At 45.4% G+C, this 18,502-nt stretch overlaps 1 protein-coding gene across 1 annotated transcript; it reads left to right on the top strand.

Moving 5' to 3' along the window:
* The first annotated feature begins 26 nt into the window (after positions 1-26).
* On the top strand, positions 27-18,003 carry LOC149346386 (cytochrome P450 3A6-like). Its single transcript, XM_089585390.1, has 4 exons — positions 27-209; positions 9,073-9,262; positions 13,127-13,335; positions 16,798-18,003. Exons 1-4 carry the CDS (start codon positions 27-29, stop codon positions 18,001-18,003), a joined length of 1,788 nt encoding a protein of 595 aa, XP_089441516.1.
* The last annotated feature ends 499 nt before the right edge of the window (positions 18,004-18,502 follow it).

Genomic DNA, 18,502 nt, shown 5'->3' with positions numbered 1-18,502 from the left:
CTTCAGTTCGTATCAAAACCGTCACCATGGAAATTCGGGACGTCGTCTTAGTTCTACAAGCTCTCCTGGCCGTCGTCGCGTCTAGTGCTGTTCTGTGGATAGTACAGCGACGGCGTAAACATGGCCTTTTTAAAAAGCTTGGTATCCCTGGTCCTAAACCCGACCTCCTCTGGGGCAACTGGAAGCAGCTACAGAAGGATCGTCTGCAGGTAAGCGTACTTGTGACTCATAGCATGGGGTTCTAAAATTGCTAACCTTCCGACTCCATACGCCTTTTTGATGTTTATATATGGGCAGAACGATCAAAGAATGCATAAAGGTTTCAGTACCAAGCTGCATAGAAATATGGCCCCGAACAGAGTGTTACCATATATTTATTGTTTGAAAATTACGCAGTCCATAAACGAAGTCTTTAGCATGATTTACTAATGAATCATAAAAACAACCCGAACATCAAGAATACTGAAGGTTGATATCGACGTAATTGAGAGCAATTTGTCCGTGCCATCGGAGCCATACACGAATGAAGATTACACTGTGAGCTGAGCGTTGTATCGTGCTATTAGCAGCAGTCGCCTGGTCAAGCAAGGACATAATTGGATACCTGAGATTACAACGGTGAGATTCTATTTAAGCATTCTAAACTACATTGCAACCTTGGAATCATTCAGGAATCTTACAAAAATATTTCTGATAGAAAGGTAGAATCAACTGAAATATTCATTTAGCGCAGTGATGTTTAATTAAGGTCCTCAGGATCGTTCTTGCTTGGGATAAACTGAGAGAAGCTGTTTGCTGAAGCTGAGTTTAAGCTGATCAGCATGCCATTCAGTATATGCAGAGCCAGAAAGAACTAGCCTGAATGCAGGCTCAGGAAATGAGCTGCGAAAATGAATATGTTAGGGGTGACGTTAGGAGACGGGAAGAGGTGAAAGCGGGTCAGGGAACAAACGCGGGTTACTGATATCCTAGTTGAAATCAAGAAAAAGAATGCTTAGGCAGGGCATGTAAAGCGATGACAAGATAACCGACATGGTTAAGGGTTGTGAACTGGATACGAAGAGAAGGCAAGCGAAGCAGGTGGCGGCAGAAGGTAAGTGGGCTGATGAGTTTAAGAAGTTTGCTGGGATGAGCTAGCCGCGGTTCGCACAAGACAGGACTAATTGGAAAGCCTCATGATATTTATTCCGCTTCACTTTTCAGTAGGCTCAGAGACCTAATATTGCCTGCCTTATAAACCGCCGCTTATTGTCCACTTTCAGAAGTGCAAAAAGTATTCAAGTTCTCAGCTTTCTCGCTGATCCCACAGAGCACACAGCCCCTTACACAACTGGAGCTCTCTAAACTTGGTGTGTCCACCACCTACGTACTAATTATGGTCAGCAAATGTTACGACACCGACTTCCCTGCTTACTGAATTACCTTTCCAAATGTAATATCGATGTGCTCACTTGTTCTGAAAGAAAGTAGTGCAAAGTGTTTTTGCGCTCATTACAATGTATGGTTGTTCGTGGATATTTTTATTCTTTCCTTTGGTCCACAATTTTTATGCATTTCTGCATATTTTAAAATTGTTATATGAATTTACCTTTGGTGTTTTGTTCCATTTCGTTTTTGTTCAACAAGTCCCCCTTCTGCCCTGCTGCTGCTATTTTAAACGGAACTTGGGACCAGCCAAGCTACCTTCTTTGAAGCTTTTTCCCCTTGTTTTCCACCACAGAAATGTACCTCATTGTCTGTGGAAATAGATCAAAATCAAATCAAATCAGTTATAGGATATGCCTTTGTCCTGCGGTGGGCGTATGATGATGTAGAAAGGTGAGGAATATTGGCGGATATAAGTTACTACTGTGACACTGTGGCTCAGCGATCTTCAGTTTGGAGAATTTAAAATTTTTCAGAAGATGTTTTGTGTAAAAGAGGGTCTCAAAGAGAAAACAAAATCTTCCAGTACTTCTCAGGGACCTGAAAATGTTTAGGACGGAAGCATGAAAACCGTTTTCACCTAAACAAGGTACATACTGGCTGGGTAAGTTATTGCGTTTAGTATTCGGCATCAGTCACGATTCCGTTTAGATGCGTTGCATGGTATTCATAGAACAGAAAGGAGGTTTATGTGCCTCGTTTTTTATCCCGTTCTAAGATCCATTCTCTGCGTGCGGAAGAGTTTCGGGCGAGCGCAAATGCAGTGCTTTATCCGAAGACGACTTTCTAAAGCATAGCTGTTTCAGCATTATGCAATAGGCATCGCGCTCCAATCACGCTTTTCCACTGTCGGTGCTGCTTCCAGCGCTATCGGTGGCCAGTTTTGCCCCGCGCTTTGCATGGCTCCCCGCATCAGCAGACGATTCAACGCGCACGTTGCATATGGCACTTACGCATTGGCGCCTTAGCAGTACCCAGTTAGCACACGACAGCGGGCCAATATTGGAGATCCACTGGCAAAGCGTGGCCCTAACTAGGCCCAGAGTTGCCAGTGAGCATCCGATATTGGTTGTGCCACTCCTTAGCACATCCAACAATGGCCCTGGTTGTCCGTCGCTTTACCTGTATTGGCTGAGCCGTCATTAGATCCTGGCTATCATGGGCCAGGTTAGCCAGGAATGCCCCACTGTTTGCCATTGCTGGCTGTGCCATCATCGAATCCTGGCTATCATGGGACATGTTAGCCAGTGTTGTTCCACTCTTTGCCAGAATTGGCTATGCCATTTCCGGGAGCTGGCTATATTGGCCTAGGATTGCCACCGCTTATCCAGTGTTCAAAGTATACTGGCAAACGTTGGTAAACATTGTGTCATCCATTAAAATGGGTTCAAAATTAATTTTATTGTCGAGTACCATATCGGCAGTTCATAATTTTCGAACGCGCTATAAAACATGCGAGTTTTCAAAGATTTGGTTTTATTTATTATTATATTTTAACCGAACACTTTTGCAGTTTGTGAGCAAAGCTACCCATGATTCCGTTGGAAAAGCTGCACTCTGGTTGCGCAGTGAGCAGCAATAATACGTTTAGGAGAAATGCAACCGAAGTCCTGTTCTGATTACACCCGAGACGCCTTCAACAAAAATTGTCAACAGGCGCCTTGAACAAAAATCAAATAAGTTTCATTTCACTAAATTTTTGGAATAAAAAAATCACTTTTTTTATTCGCTCTAGGAATTCACTGCCGCAGTGCGCAGCTGGTGTCTGCTTCATGGAGATCGCGATACAAACGTAATAGATTAGCGCAAGTGCATTCGCTAATCCGAAATTGTGCTCAGTTTTGGCAACGTCCAGAAACGAAGCGGTCGCTTCGTAATTTCGAATTATGCATTGCGCTCGTGAAATATTATCCGGGTGCTTCATAAACGCACGCGGACACGTGCTAAGCGATTCCTACGCTTCCCTACATCTTGCCCTGTGATCGCGCCTTTCCCGTGTTTTCTGATTTGCTATTTCCTTCCTTTTCTGCAAATCGTAGTGTTGAAAATTGTTGTTTTTGACCATTTTATTCTTCTGTTGAGTAATTTGCATTGGGGGCTACATAGCTCTTGTTCACGCCTTTGCATATTTACTCGCAAGTTTCTTTTTTTCTTTCGAACATCACCTTTATTGATGATAACCATCGAAAGTAGTTGCGAACCACAATTAAACATGCCTTTGTTTGTTTTTGCTTTTTTTGCGCGAAACTTCCACACCAACAAACAATTTGAGGATTCTTCGACGACCACTGAATAAATGGACTGACAACTGGCGTTAGACGCATGTTAACCTAGCTTGTTTGGCGCATGTACGGTACATGAAACTATGAAAGAGCGCGCATTCTGCTTGGATATTTTTTTTGCTTTTATATTTTTATTATGCGGTAACATTTTAAGCTATCTTGAACTAACAGAAGCCACATCATACGGCACCACAATATACGCGAGTGTCTCAAGTCGTTTTGGCGAAATGCATCTTGAAGTTCAAAGTTTTTCACTTCAAAATTTTCAGGCTTTTGCTGCAGCTTTGTAGCAATACTTTGACGCTTCCGTGTTTCCCATCCACTTCTCTCTTGTAGATATTACTTTCTGTACTGCATGTGGCCATGTGACTCATTCTCCAAAAATTCCAAAACCTTTTCACGTGTTTTGGCCTCTTTCCATCCCTCTTTCAAGTCTTCAAGTCCAATATCTCCCCACCTGTTCTCCCGGCCGTGCCCTTTTCCAGGTAGCGGGCTAACCCACCACCCCGCGAAGCGCTATTTTTTCTTTTTGGGTGTCACTTTCTCAAAGCTGTTTTCCCTCGCGCGCAGCTACGCGCTTCGCTGTTCCTCCACTTCCCTGTCTCCACCTTTCAGCTCGAGGACTTTTCTCAGAACCACAAAACCTGTGCAAAGGAAAATGACTCTCTCCCCTCCAGCCACCCTCCCCCCCCCCCCCCCCCATCGTCTCCACTGCTCGTCTTGGAACCGCGGGACTCATCACAATAAGACATTCTTGACTGCACGGCGGAGCTCAACCACGTGCACAACCAACGCGACGAAAATGCATGCACACTCGAGCTAGCACCTTCATAGTCTGTGCACGCGAAAAGCCACGCTCATATATTAGGAGAGCTCCGACGCTGTTCGTACCGCCTGCAAGATCTTATTTGTAAGTACTAAAACTCTTTTATCTTGATATACGTCTGGTAGTCAAAGTGGTTTTTGTAGTAAATGTTGCTTTGACTACATGCGCCTTTATTTTTTCGGCAGGAGAAGAGAGCGAGCCAAAAAGCAGGAGGACGACTTCTGTGTACCCACTCTCATTGCGAAATGGCTTGCTTGACGTCGTGCGCAGTGGAATTGTGGCCGAATGGTGAGAATCAAATTTTTCGTCTTTGGTGAGATGAACTCACTAAAGATTCACTACTTTGGCTAAAAAGCCGCCGCGGTGGCTCAGTGGCTATGGTGCTCGGCTGCTGTCCCGAAAGACGCGGGTTCGATCCCGGCCGCGGCGGTTGAATTTCTTTGGAGGAGAAATTCAAGAGGCCCGTGTACTGTGCGATGTCAGTGCGCGTTAAAGAACCCCAGGTGGTCGAAATTTTCGGAGCCCTCCACTACGGCGTCGCTCATAGCCTTAGTCGCTTTGGGACGTTAAACCCCATAAAACCAAAACCAAACTACTTTGGCTAACAGCGGGTTTGAACTCATATGACTTGAGATAGGATGCATTCTGGAATATGTCCTTTACCGCTTATGCACGACAGGAAATCAGAACCGCTTAATTAATTTTCCACTGCAGACTAGTTGGTAAGGATATGTGTAATACTTCCGTAGTGTTTCTTTTTGCATTCTACACTTGCAGACTCAATAGAAAATCCGCAATTTCTGGTTAAAGCTTTTGCCCAAGTTCTCTCGCAATGAAGAAGGGCATTACTCTGGACTATCAGACTAGTAGTTTTGTGTGGTTTTCAAGTTGCAGTTTCAAATCCAATTATAGCATGCATGCGAAGCAACTAAGGTAAAACAAAGGTGCCTTGAGTTCCTTGCGTTCGGCGTATTTCGTCAAAAATCGCAAGCCGCATTTTTAACCCTATTAAATAAAACTAATCAAAAATGTTGTTTTGACGTCCATGTGGAAGAGACGCTACAACCTGTGCATATTTACTTGAATAAAAATTAGCCCGCAATTTAGAGATACGAGTTATGATATTAAAACAAAATAATACATTAATCTGTTTTCAATGTCACATTAATTTCCTTATCTCGCATTGAATATATTTACTGGGAGTGCGACACGACGCATTGAACTAAATTAAACCATTCGGTATAAGGGAAGTTTAGTAAATTAAATTCCACTTCGTGCAAGTAATGTGGTGCTGGTTCTTAAGAATAAATTAAAAATTATCCTGTAAAATATGTTGCTAGTGTCTTCACGATTACTGTGTTTCACAAAATTCGGTGTTATTTAATCATTTTTGTTTTTGTTCTGTGATGGCCATAATTCAACTTACCATGACATCATGCATCTCTTTGCAGGCTTGGCGCTTCGTGAGGCCATCGTGCAAGAGCTGGACGAGGAATTTGTTTCAATACAGTCCAGCAGCCCTCTTGCAAGTGGAGTGCAACGATTACTTCGGATATGACTGATCAGTTCACAGGAGGACAGCTCCGTTGAGCGCTTTATGGATGCCTTAGCCGTGCCGCAGCAGCTTGCCGAGATGCTTTGTCCAACCTGATCGGCACGCACCAAACTTGAAAATAAATTGTTTTCCCACAACCTCTGCCACCATGCTCTTGGGCCCCCTTTCTTTACTCCCCATGGTGGCTGGTGGTAGCGCAAACAATCCTGTGTGCGCTAGAAGCGTGATTCTTGTAACTGAAAGCAATAAACGGGTTTTTTTTCTGGAATTCTTTCGCACCCTCATTTATGAATATTTGCTAGCATATCCTGCGGCATATCCTGCCACTTATGATAGCAACAAAGATATGGAGGTTCTCAGAGGTGAAAATGGTACTTCTCCTATCCTCTGTAGAGATTTGTGGCTTCAGGGGTGCTGTAACTGCCCAACTATAGCGCTCTAAAGCAGACAATGTGGCCTAGGAACTTTTGACTGGCCCTGTACTTCCATCCACAGTGCCGTTCATTGGCGAGTGGGTTAATTGCATGTGCCAGCGTTCGAAAGCTGGATACCATTATTCGAAAGCTGGAAACCATTGTTCGAAAGCTGAATGCCATTATTCGAAAGCTGGAAACCATTATTCGAAAGCTGGCTACCAATGTTTGAAAGTTGGATGCCAGTATGAGACCTTTGCTGGCCCATGCTGCAGAACGAACATCGGGACTGCGTTGGCCGCTTGATCGGCCGAGCGTTGGCCCAAAAACTGGCATGAAAGTAGGGCCAATGTGTAAAGTGGTAGCGCTCGGCCCAAATGCCAGTGTTCGTGCCGATGTTCGTGCCAAGTTTTGCCAACACTTGCCGGACGTTCGGCCAATGTTGTGCTGCCTGGGTAGGGCTAAGAAGTACTTGAAGCTGGGCTTGTTGGTGCATATTCGTGAAAGACATGAGAGCGTTTTAGGTACGTTTGGTCGGAATAGCATGGGTCTTACCTTCACACACGAACTGCCTAGCAGTAATAACAAATTACAGTTTTTAGACCTCACCCTAACCTTTCACCCTTCACACGTTTGCTGGCAGTACTGTCCACGCGCAAAGAAAGATTTGTTGCCTCTCCATTCGAACCATTCTAAGATCGTTAAGAGGGCTATCGCTTCCCAGTGCTTAGTTTCCGCACTAAAGAAGTCTTGCCACCATGCCATGCACGCAAGCTCTGCTTCCCAGGTGTCCAGGCTGCAGAAAGCAGGCTTCCCTGGTTCTCTCCGTGGCGCAGTCCTTGCTGAAAAAGCTGAAGGGCAGCAAGGAAAACAACTGACCTCAAGATAAAAAAGCAGGCTAGGCCGGAAGTTGTACCTTACGTACACCACACTTCTCATAACCTCAAGAAGGTGGCCAATAAGTATGGCGTCGATGTGGCATTTTCAGCGCCGCGAAAACTCGCCGGAATGTGTTCGCGCATTGGAAGGAAAAAAGTACAAGAGTGCACCATCAGACACCGAATGCCACATGTTGGCTGCAAGAAAGCAGTAGTCTACGAGTTCGCGCTTACATGCGGCAAGGTGTACGTTGGACAAACTGGATGTTGTCTTAATGAGCGCCTGCTTGAACACAAGAATTCATTAAACAAGAGAGGACATCTTCCAGACCACTGCCAAGCCTGCTCGAAAGAGAAGCGTGTTGCCTGCAAGCCTAGACTATCGGATTGCAAAGTGCTATTGAAAAGCCGAGATAGGACAGAACGTGAGCTTGTGGAAGCCTTCTATATCAAGAAGCGAGGTGATAGTTGTATTAGTGACACGTCAGTTGTTCTTCGCCACAGTGAAATGCTGTTTCTTGATGCGTATCTGAGAGAGGTGATTGTCTGCGATCAAGAGCATGGATAAGGGCAAAGGCTATTTAAACGTTCTTCCCTGAATAAATCCTGTTGAAAGTGCAGCGCTCGTCCTGTTCCCTTCCTCGTCCGTGTCCCCGTTTTGCGCTCTCATGTCCTTCACGAATTAGCAGTAGGGTATCCGCCACTCAGTGACATTATATCTTTGTTTTGACGTAGAAATTTTACTAAATATACCAAGGTTTCGATTCCGGGAACGTCCACAAAGCGAAGGAACTGGTGACTTGTGTGACTTGTGGAACTTGTGTGAAGATTCAAAGTAGTGATTCAAAGTAGCGGCACCGGCCGATCACAAATGAGCCACAGCAGAGGAAACAACCAGGCTATTAATCTCACTTATTTTAAGCTGTGAAAGACGCGATATTGCTCACCAACAGAAATGAATGAAAAAGTGTGGAACTTACGTACAGATTTTCGAATCTGCTTAACACACAGACTACCAAATATATGGACCCATCGCATTGAGCGAAGGAGAATTTTCGTCGTGTCGCAGAAGATCACTGCACGGGCTATGACGGTTGTCACAGTCTTGGGCTCAGGGTTCATTTAGACTACGCGCTTTTTTATCTTGTACCATTTTTTTTTGGCGGAGGGGGGGGGGGACGTGGGAGGGGGGTTGAATTTCGCTTCGAAAGAAATGTAACAGCCTATGGTCCGGATAGAGCCCGCGACCATAGCCTTGCCAATTCTATGCGAAACCTATGAACGATCGCAACGACTGAATAAATCATAAAAACTGTGGACGAACTATGTTCTGTTGTGGTTTGTGGGGGTGCTTTATTTTGGGAGTAAGTTTTGGCTGCTGCAATTTCGATAAGGCTATGAGTGTAGAGAAGGAACTGCAGATTGCACAATCGCTTCATCCCAAAATAAAGTAACGGCTCCGCCACTAATGGGAGCTCCGTAGGCGTGCTGTCAATGTCACAAAATAATTGTAAGCTTGGCTTTATTATCCCTTGATTTTAGGTATCGCAACAATTCATAACATGACGTCGGAGTATGTTAAGCCCACAAAGCTTAGTTGTGCACAATGTTTATTTCGTGCATCCCTTCGTTTACACTCATACCGATATGTCACAATCGCCTCTTGAGTAGAAATGATTTCTTTCTCGCACAGGTTATGTCGGAATGGATAAAGCAGTATGGGAAGGTGTTCGGTATTTACCTCGGCGGCCAGCCATTCATGGTAATTACTGATACCGAACTCATCAAGGAATGCTTCATCAAGCGGAACAAAGTCTTCCAAGATCGACCTATGTACTCCATAAATGTCGAGCCACTGGCAAACTCCATGCCACTGGCTACAGGTATGTTATAATAAGGGAGTAATTACTCAATGACATCTGCTCAAGTGTATCCATACGGCTACAAATGAAAGCGAACCCGGACAAGGACGAATTTTAAAGCGAAAGCTTGAATACGGGACCTCGTGCTTCGATCGCCGGGTACCTAGTTTTCACTATCAAATGACCTTGAGCATCGCAAGGAAAGGACAGGGCTAAAACTGGCCCCCTGGGACAGTGGACACCTTAGTTGCGCTTTAAGCTACGAAATCAATGAAGTGGGAGCTTGGAACGCAAGAAAAGGCGCATAGCTGCCCCCTTGGAACATTGCACACCTCAGTCGTGCCTTAAACAACGTGTCGGTAGTGACAGATGTGGGCAGCATGTGTTGGCATTGACAACGTTGGGCCAGAAACGCGGCGCTGAAGCCATAGGCCGTCGGTATTCATTGTGTTGATTGGCGTTGGCGTTAACGTTTTACACTCCGATGATTTAAGGAAAGGAAGTGGGCATAACTATCTCCCAGGGCCAGTGGACACCTGAATCGCGCTTATAGGTACGTGGGGTGGTGAGAGAGAGATGTGCGCTGCATGCATTAGCGCTGACAGCGTTGTGGCAGACACGCGTCACTGCTGCCATGGGCCGCAGAGTTCATTGAATGGGCATACTCTCGCGATGAACTATTAACTGCCACCTGCCAGGGTGGCAGGGAGGGTGCACTGCCTGCCCAGTGCCCGGAACGAACTCAGCGTTACAGACGCCAAGCCGCTTATAGTTTCCCGGTACGTCATAGCTTTCGCTCTCTAACCAGGTTCAGCAGTACTTGAAGCGCAGCTAATTTTTCTTTCACAGCGAAGTTTCCGAGAAAGCTGTATAGCTCTCCTCTGTAGCCATATGCCTGCGCTTGGGTGGATGTGAGAGAGCAATTACTCCCTTATTAGAAATCTACTTCACCTTGGGGGATTCCCCTGAACTTTTGACCAGGTATGTTACAGTGCGAAGGGAAAGTCGAAGCAATTGTTATCAACTGTGATTTTGCTGACTTTTGGAGGCCGAATTCAATATACAGTGAATTTCATTTCCACTGTGCAGTACCGAAGAAATATTACAGCGGAATAAAATGCTATATTCAAGCATTTCGGCGGCGCTAGCCGGTAATAGCGAAAAGAAAAAATGGTAGCAGCATTGTCAAACTTTCAGTATTCCTGTGAAAAGAACCCCCAGATGTGGCTGCTTACTGCTCTCCCGCAAAGCATAAGGGCAAGAAAGCACAGATAAGCGCATATAAAAGTTGTGACAAAAATGAAATTCTCGTGACCTGCTGTTTTGCGGTAGGCGCTTAAAGTGGTGATATCCTTCGCAGGGAGTAAATTAGAAATCCTGCGCTGCTGTTGTCAATAGTTACACTGATGAGGCAAAATACAAAATTCTGAGCGCTTCAACAGGACGGAATGCAGTCTCAGTTAGATGCTCTTTGCACAGCGCGGATCACTGCCGCTACCGCTTACCGCGCACAGTAGGCCACGACTACGCAAGAGCTGGTTGCTTCCGGCGCTCAAGGCACACGCGCTGCTAACGGGAACGTGCCTCTTTTCACCCTCCATGTCTTTGATTAACTATGCAATCTTGGTGTAGGCTACTACAACTACCCGAAAAATGCACAATCTTGTCGTGTTGCAAAAACGTGCCATAAGGATTATAAGTGTCATACCAGTATCCTACAGTAGACTTATTGAAAAAACTATACCTTACTCGCGCGGCTTTAAGTTATGCAAATGTTACAGGTCTAACGTTATAAACAACATCCGAACCCTGGCTGAATTTGTCGAATTAAATAGAAACATAGTTTCATTCCCCACATGTCATCCTGAATTCTGGAAAGTTGCCAAATGTCGCACCAATTATGAAAAACCGATGAAAACAGAAAACAGAAATAAGAGAGCTAAAAGCATCTACTTGTGTTACGCACAAACGGTGTGTAGCATTTTAGGCCGCGCCTTAAGTTATGTAATCCGACCTGGGAAAAATTCACTGAAAATCGAAGACAATGACTCAGCCACTGCGAGGTATCAAGGCGGCAACGCCGCACCTGTGTTGGGACAGGTTCCGTGCTTAGCACAGAACAGGAGCTCAATGAAGACAATCGTCATTTTTTCATAGATGATTGATGGAGTCAAGAATGCAGCAGAATTTATACGATCTAACCTAATTTTATCATCTAAATTCTTCACTTTTCATGCCTTCAAATGGCATCAGTCTTTGTACGTTCACAGTCTTGCATTAGTATGCGGCTGCGAAATGTAGACGACGTAACATGCGAAGGGGCAGGGAGGTGCGACTGAAAAATAAAGCGCGTGGCTTCAAGAGCAATTCGCAAAGCAGACCACCATATGACTGAAGTCAACTCTCCAAAATGTGCTTGCAATTTGCAAGAATGCTGATGAAAACATGATAGTCTGTGAGCAAGGATACGTGGAGCAACGCCTTTTGATAAGCACTGGCGTAGCGCCCTTGGGAGTGCGCATTCGCATAACCAGCTATGCTATGCGGAGCAAAGCCAGGAGCTCCTCTATATTCTCAGCAGGAACGTTTCTGAATTAACGATGGAAAGCAGGCTTTCTCCTGGGGCATCTCTCGGAGGCCGGGAGAGAAAAACATTATTATAAAAGGAATTCGAGGCACGCCCCTGGGTCCCCCGCACGACCGCACTGCACTCAACTGTTTATGTTCCTAAGGTCTATAACACTGACAGCCCGGCCGGTAGCGATGGTTGCATGGTCTGCGATGGTGGCGATGAGGTGTTCTACGAATTACGAACCATGCAGTGGTGGTGGTGGAAAACATTTATGTACAGATGCACTTCAGGAGGTTAGGTATGAGCTACCCAAAGGGGGCCAGCCCTCACAAGTATAAGGTGGAGGTCCCTAGTTCGGGATCCCAGTGGCGTCGGCCGCCGCCCGGGCTCGCGCGACCAGGGCCCGTTGGGCCTTCAGGTCACAGCAGCCGAGCAGGGTCGCCTCCAAGTCCTCCCGGGTTGGGTTGGGGTGAGTGAGCGTGGCATTCGAAAAGCATCACAGTGCGCCACGAGGTTTCATAATTCGCATATATACGTCAGCGCAGTTGTCTTGAACGCCATTGGGCTTTTCTTGCGAATAAACAGAAGGGAGCGATTCCCGCTCTTAAACCCTGAAAGGACAGACACCTTCGATACTCTTGCAGCCGAGCCTGCAGCGCCGGAAAAGCCCAACCCCGTTGCTAACGCTCGCGTTTATCAGTAGACTGGATCTCAATTGTCTAGTGTCACTGGATAACCTTTCAGAGTGTGGTATCGCGTTCGTTCTCCCCGTGCCGGAGGGCTTGGCTGAAATATGGCTACCACGCCCAAATATTGCCAATACCACACGCCCGGTTATTTGCGGACACATTCACAGAACAGCAGGCTTCGAACGCCCGTGGGCTTTTTTCCAGGACCCACTCACATGCGCAAGTCGTCTTGAACGAGGTACAAAAAATTATTATTTCCCGCTTATTCTGAGTGTCCATTCACTTTGTCCACGGAGATTTAGCGCCAAATAAGCAAGAGTCTATTCATCACCTGTAATAGAGACGTTGGGAAGGTGATACACACGAAACATTGGATGCGATTCCACTGCTAGGCGCGTCTTTCAGGCGTAGCATTGAAGCTTCCAAATCCGGTGGTGGGCAAATTTATTTTCCCAGACCATACAATTGTCGCTACACACGTCCTCGCTGTTTTCCTCGAGCCTTTGAGGCGTGTGCTTTGCAAAGAGAAGTTTTTGGACTAGGATGCATGAATAAAGCGCCCGCGCAGTAATCTGATATAAAATTGTTTTAACTAACATTTTCATAATCTGTTCGTCGCCGCAGGAGAGAAGTGGAGGAATCTCCGGGCTTTGTTCAACGGATGTTTCACCGTCAGCAAAGTGAAGGACCTCTCTGGAGTTGTAGATTCATGCGTGGACCGGTTCATTCAAAATCTGGACGATGCCTGCCGTTCTGGAAAACCTGTCAACGCAATTGAGGCCTCACATGAAATGGTGCTAGATTTGCTCACTAGGACGATTCTATCCTGGCAGGTAAATTATTTGATATCTATGTACTATCTATTAAAGAGGGCTCAGGTTAAGTTAAGGACGATGCAGCGAGCTATGGAAAGAAAAATGATCGGTGTAACGTTAAGAGATTGGAAGCGGGCAGAGTGGGTGAGGGAAGAAAGGCGGGTTAATGCTATCCTAGTCGAAATCAAGAGGAAGAAACGGGCTTGGGCAGGGCATGTAATGCGAAGCCAAGATAGCCGCTGGTCCTGAAGATTAACGAGTGGATTCCAAGAGCAGACAAACGTAGCAGGGGGCGACAGAAAGTTAGTTGGGCAGATGAGATCAAGAAGTTTGCGGGGATACGGTGGCTGCAGCCCGGAAAGGACAGGGCTAATTGGAGAGACATGAGAGAGGCCTTTGTCCTGCAGTGGGCGTAGTCTGGCTGATGATGATGATGGACTAGCGCACTAGATTCATAAGTATTGTAGAGCAGCGGGTGATTAATCAGTGTGCAGCAGCTTGCGTGCCGGGAGAGCGTAATGGTGACACCCAACATACGGGTTATAGCAGCCGAGTGTGAATTTAATGGGTGTGATATCCTACATCTGCATAAAGAGTCTTTCACATTCAGAACGGTTTTAGATGAGCAGAATAATACAGAACGTGGTAGCTTTAGGAACAGGAGATCGCTCCACCTTTGAGAGCATCCATTTGCGTCCATACGGCCGCTATGGTCAGCATGACTAAGAAAATCAGCTTGTGTGATCGAGCGTTTAAGAAAAAAAAGTTCCCCACTCATGATCGTATCATCATATTTCAAGTAGAGTTGCAGGCCAATGGGAAACGTTTGTTTGTTGAGCGCTAGCTATCTTTATAATTACTTCTACCAGTCACCTAAAATTCACATACCTAACTCGTGCGTATTGTTCTAGGCTTCTCAGGCGGCAAGAGGTAATCACACATGCAGCAGTTGATGGCAGGTAGATGCAGCAGTTGATGCCAGCACTACCTCTTACTCAGCAAGTTAGTTCATGTTTTCAAATTGACAACAAATTCTGTTAACACAAAAGGCAGACACACGGGGCGGGATTGACGGATGAGGTGCAAAGTTGAAAATGATTTTATGGGTTTGAAAGGAAAACTAGCAGAGGCGGTGATCAAAAGCACGCCTCGAAAGGGGGATCCAACTCAAGCCAGTGCGCAAGTCTTGCGAAACTCTGCATACATTTTCTTTCCTTGCTGTACGTGGAAGATAAATGCAGACCCTTAATTGTTAAGTTCGATTCTGCGAAACCGAAGGACATCATTTGCTCCCAACGTCCAAAATTTAAATATTTGTGCTCGACGTTAAGTTCGGGAACAAACTAATCGAATTTGCCAAGGCCACTGGCAATTCGTATTGTTTTCAGCCGGACAATCTGCAGGTGAGCTATAAATGCTACAGGTAGTGCTCTATCACGAACAGTGTCATCATTGTGATTGTTCACCTGATCGCGCCGCTGCTACTAGCAGCACGATCGCTGTAGTTGCTGACAGTTGGCGCATTTGTTACCCATGTGAATTCGTTACCCATACCAAAAATAACAAAATCTCCAATAGTACAGTTACATACCCTTTATTTATTTTGCGTGAAATATATGATCAATCATTTCCGCCCATCTCTATCACAAATGAATAGAAGGTAGAGTGTTCTGTCGTATCAATGAGGAAGCACTGGTTCACCTTTTAATTAGAGGCCCATTTCATTCACTAGTGTTCCTTGTAAGGTTCTTGAACACGTCATCTACTCGCATTTTGTGCATCTTCTTGAACCTGACTTATTTATAATGTCCCGCAAGACGGTTTCAGAGAATCTTTCTCATGCGGCACGCTGCTGGTAACTTTGGCGAATAATTTGGTTCATGCAATAGAAATGCAATAGTTCGCGTATTAGGCTGCACTTTTTGGATGTCGGTGAAGTTATTGGTGCTTTTTTTAACATTTACGAATTATTAAGATCAGTTGCCTTAGCATCGACATCGTTTCATGCTATATGAAGTGTTTCTTGTAAAATGGATCGTATTATATCTGGTAGCTATGACTCGTCTACTACCTCCGTAACATCCGATGTTCCGCAAGGTTCAGCCTTAGGATGTCCTCTTTTCTCAATTTGTGTCAATGAGCTATCTACAAAAGAAACCTCCCGCATAAAAATATTTGCTGATGATTGTGTGATCTGCCGCGTTATTTCTGACTCATCTGGCAATGCTTCTTTAAACGATTACCTTAACATTTTCCTGTTGTGCAGATTGACCTATTAGCTTTAACGTGACTAAATTCAAATAAATACTAGTCTTCTGAAATCTGTCTCACGATCTCACCCCCCCCCCCCCATTTCCTTCGCAGTTCTGCGCTAATAAAAGGCACAACCTGTCAGTAATTTGGCGTTCACATTATAAATATTCTCTCATAGAAAATGCACGTTTACATTATAGCTAATAACGTTAATCGCATGCTTTGATTCCCCCGCCATCATTTCTAGTCTGTTGCTGTGCGAGAAAGCTTTCAGTACAAAACTCTAATAAGGCCGAAGACGTAAATAGGGATGTTCTGTCTGAAAACCGTGGTCATATAACCCTATTACAACCCTTTGATAACCATGCCACTCGCTTTATTCTAAGTACTGAAGAGCCACTGGTGTATCGTGATGTAAAAAAGTCCTTAATATTCCTGATTTCCTTCTTCGTAGGTACGTTTCGTAATATTTACAATAAGAACAATCTTAAATTAAAATTGCTTATTTCTCCATTCAACGCATCCAAACAACCTCGCTGCCTCCATCGCCACCGTCACCAAAGCTGAGAGCTTCAAGAAGAGCACCCGTCATTTTGCACGCCCCTCCAATCTCTAATGATCTCGAGCCTTGAGGGTGCCGAAATAAAGAAAAAGTGGTTGAGGTTCAACCCGGCTCAACACAGTAGACTGGGGAAACCAAATCCGGTGGTATTTATAACGAAGATTGGTGTCAGGTTACTGCTGCGTCAACGAATGATGTCACATAAGGCGGTGCGAATCTCAGCTCGTAAGGTCAATGTCAAAGGGCAAAGATGCAGTCACCACTGGTCATCGGTAGTGTGAGTGCTGCTCAATAGCTACGACAATACCATGCAGTCATATCACGGCTACGCGCAGCAATGCAACCAGTCATATATTGTTAGTCTTAGGGGTGTGTGCTTGAATTGACCTTGGCCGGGCGTTAAGGTCGAACGCGCAAAGCCAGGCGACACTTTGAGTTGTGCCTAAAAATTCGCTCTAAAAATTTTCTGTAGCCGATAGGCTACAACTGGCGGCTCCGCAATACCGTTAAAGAACCTTTGTTCATGCAAGAAAAAGAAAGTTTTGTCAAATTTTGGGACTGATGTTGAGGTGTCTTTTGAAAGGTATGCAACGGTGATTTGTTTGACCTGTTTTATGGGTAAAGGAAAATGCCTCAATGAATTCCTATTCTATTTTTATCTGCAGCTGGACTGCCAGGCGAACGGTGATGATCCAGTACTAAACTCACTACAAACAGTATTCAGAGAAATGGACAGAGTTGTGTTTGAGAGCACCTTTGCCTATCCCGGACTCTGCATATTCCGCCGTGGCATCTACCCATTTACTGCGTTCAGCAAGGCTACACAAAAGATAATGCGCGGTATTCTGGACAGCATCAACCAGCGTAGAAGCGGAAAAGAGGCACGGAAGAACGACGTGCTGCAGCATGTTATCGATGCACAGACGGCAGCGGGAGCTGTTTTGGCAGGTAAAATCGCGAGCAGTCATTTAATGGACGACCGTACCTTGGTGTCTAACTTGACGATACTTTTCTTTGCTGGCTTCGCCACTACTTCATCATCGCTTACCTTCCTTTTATACCTTCTTGCGAAACACCCGGAGGAGCAAGACAAGATAAGAGCAGAGATCATCGCGAAGCGTGGAGGCAAACTCGAAGTGATGGGAACCGGCAATGCGGAAATTGCATCCGGCTCGAAAGAAACAGATGTGCCGCGTGTCTCGAAGTCGCTTCAAAACCAACAGAGGCTTAATGCTTCCGGCCATACAGATTACCATTTTCCCGATGCTGCAGTTGAAGGCACCCAAGCTTTGGACAAAATGAAAATGAGCAAGGATGGAAATGAGGCAACCAAGAGTTTTCAAACCCATGGCAGCTTTGAGTCAGTAAATAATTCACTATCATGCAGCGAAAATAGCGATTTGGATGACGATGTCATTACGAAGCTTGAGCGTCTAGATATGGTTGTTCGGGAAGGACTGCGCCTCTACCCGCCTACCCCAGTCATGCTAATGCGCCAGTGCTCCGAAGACACTACCATTCTTGGCCACGTCATTCCCGCAGGAGTTTCGATCATGTCACCGCCCTGGCACGTCCATAGGGATCCTGAAATATGGTCTGAACCCGATCGCTTTATCCCCGATCGGTTCTCTGCAGAACGGCGAGAATCCACGCCGTCCACCTACTTCCCATTCGGAATTGGACCAAGAATCTGCGTTGCGCAGCGGCTGGGGATGATGACGCTCAAGAAAACGCTGTACAAAGTGGTGAAAAAATACCACCTCACTCTGGATGAGCAGGTTCCGAATCTACTGCCGGTAACAGTAAAGAACGTTGTGCTGAATCCATCAGAGACTGTGAAAATTGTTTTACAGCGAAGAATATTGAATTGATTTCAAAAGAGGGATGCTTGATAATTTGGACGGTCCATGGCCTGCAACTGAGGCTGAATAACTGATGTTGAAGCTGCTTCTGCGGATCCTGCTTACTCATGGGTGATTCTCCTTGCTCATATTAATAACAAAATGAGCCTTTATTTCACTCCACAGAACCTGCATGGATTGTTATTTCAAGTAAAAAAATGCAGAAATTATTGCCCTACTCTTGCCGCAATTATTCCGCTTGATTTGCAGGTAGGTTTGTGGAACCTTAAACTAGACTACCTAACTGATTAATTAACCATTTTAATATAAATTAGCGGCGATGTAGCAGGTTACCTTGAGAAATATAGGGGCTCATAAGCCACTAACGCTGTCGGTGTCGTGTCGATGGGGCTTTCAAGGAAATGGCGTTCACAGCACTTGCCCTCAGTGTTTTACGGCGACCGGTTAGGTGGATGTTGTCCACCTGCTGTAGATGCGTCCAGGAAGGCTGGCGTAAATCAGAAGACTA

This window comes from Amblyomma mixtum, chromosome 4 (genome assembly GCF_055824585.1).
Source record: "Amblyomma mixtum isolate Tamu chromosome 4, ASM5582458v1, whole genome shotgun sequence".
In the NCBI taxonomy this organism is placed as follows: domain Eukaryota; kingdom Metazoa; phylum Arthropoda; class Arachnida; order Ixodida; family Ixodidae; genus Amblyomma; species Amblyomma mixtum.
This window is presented reverse-complemented; position numbering and strand designations above follow the sequence as displayed.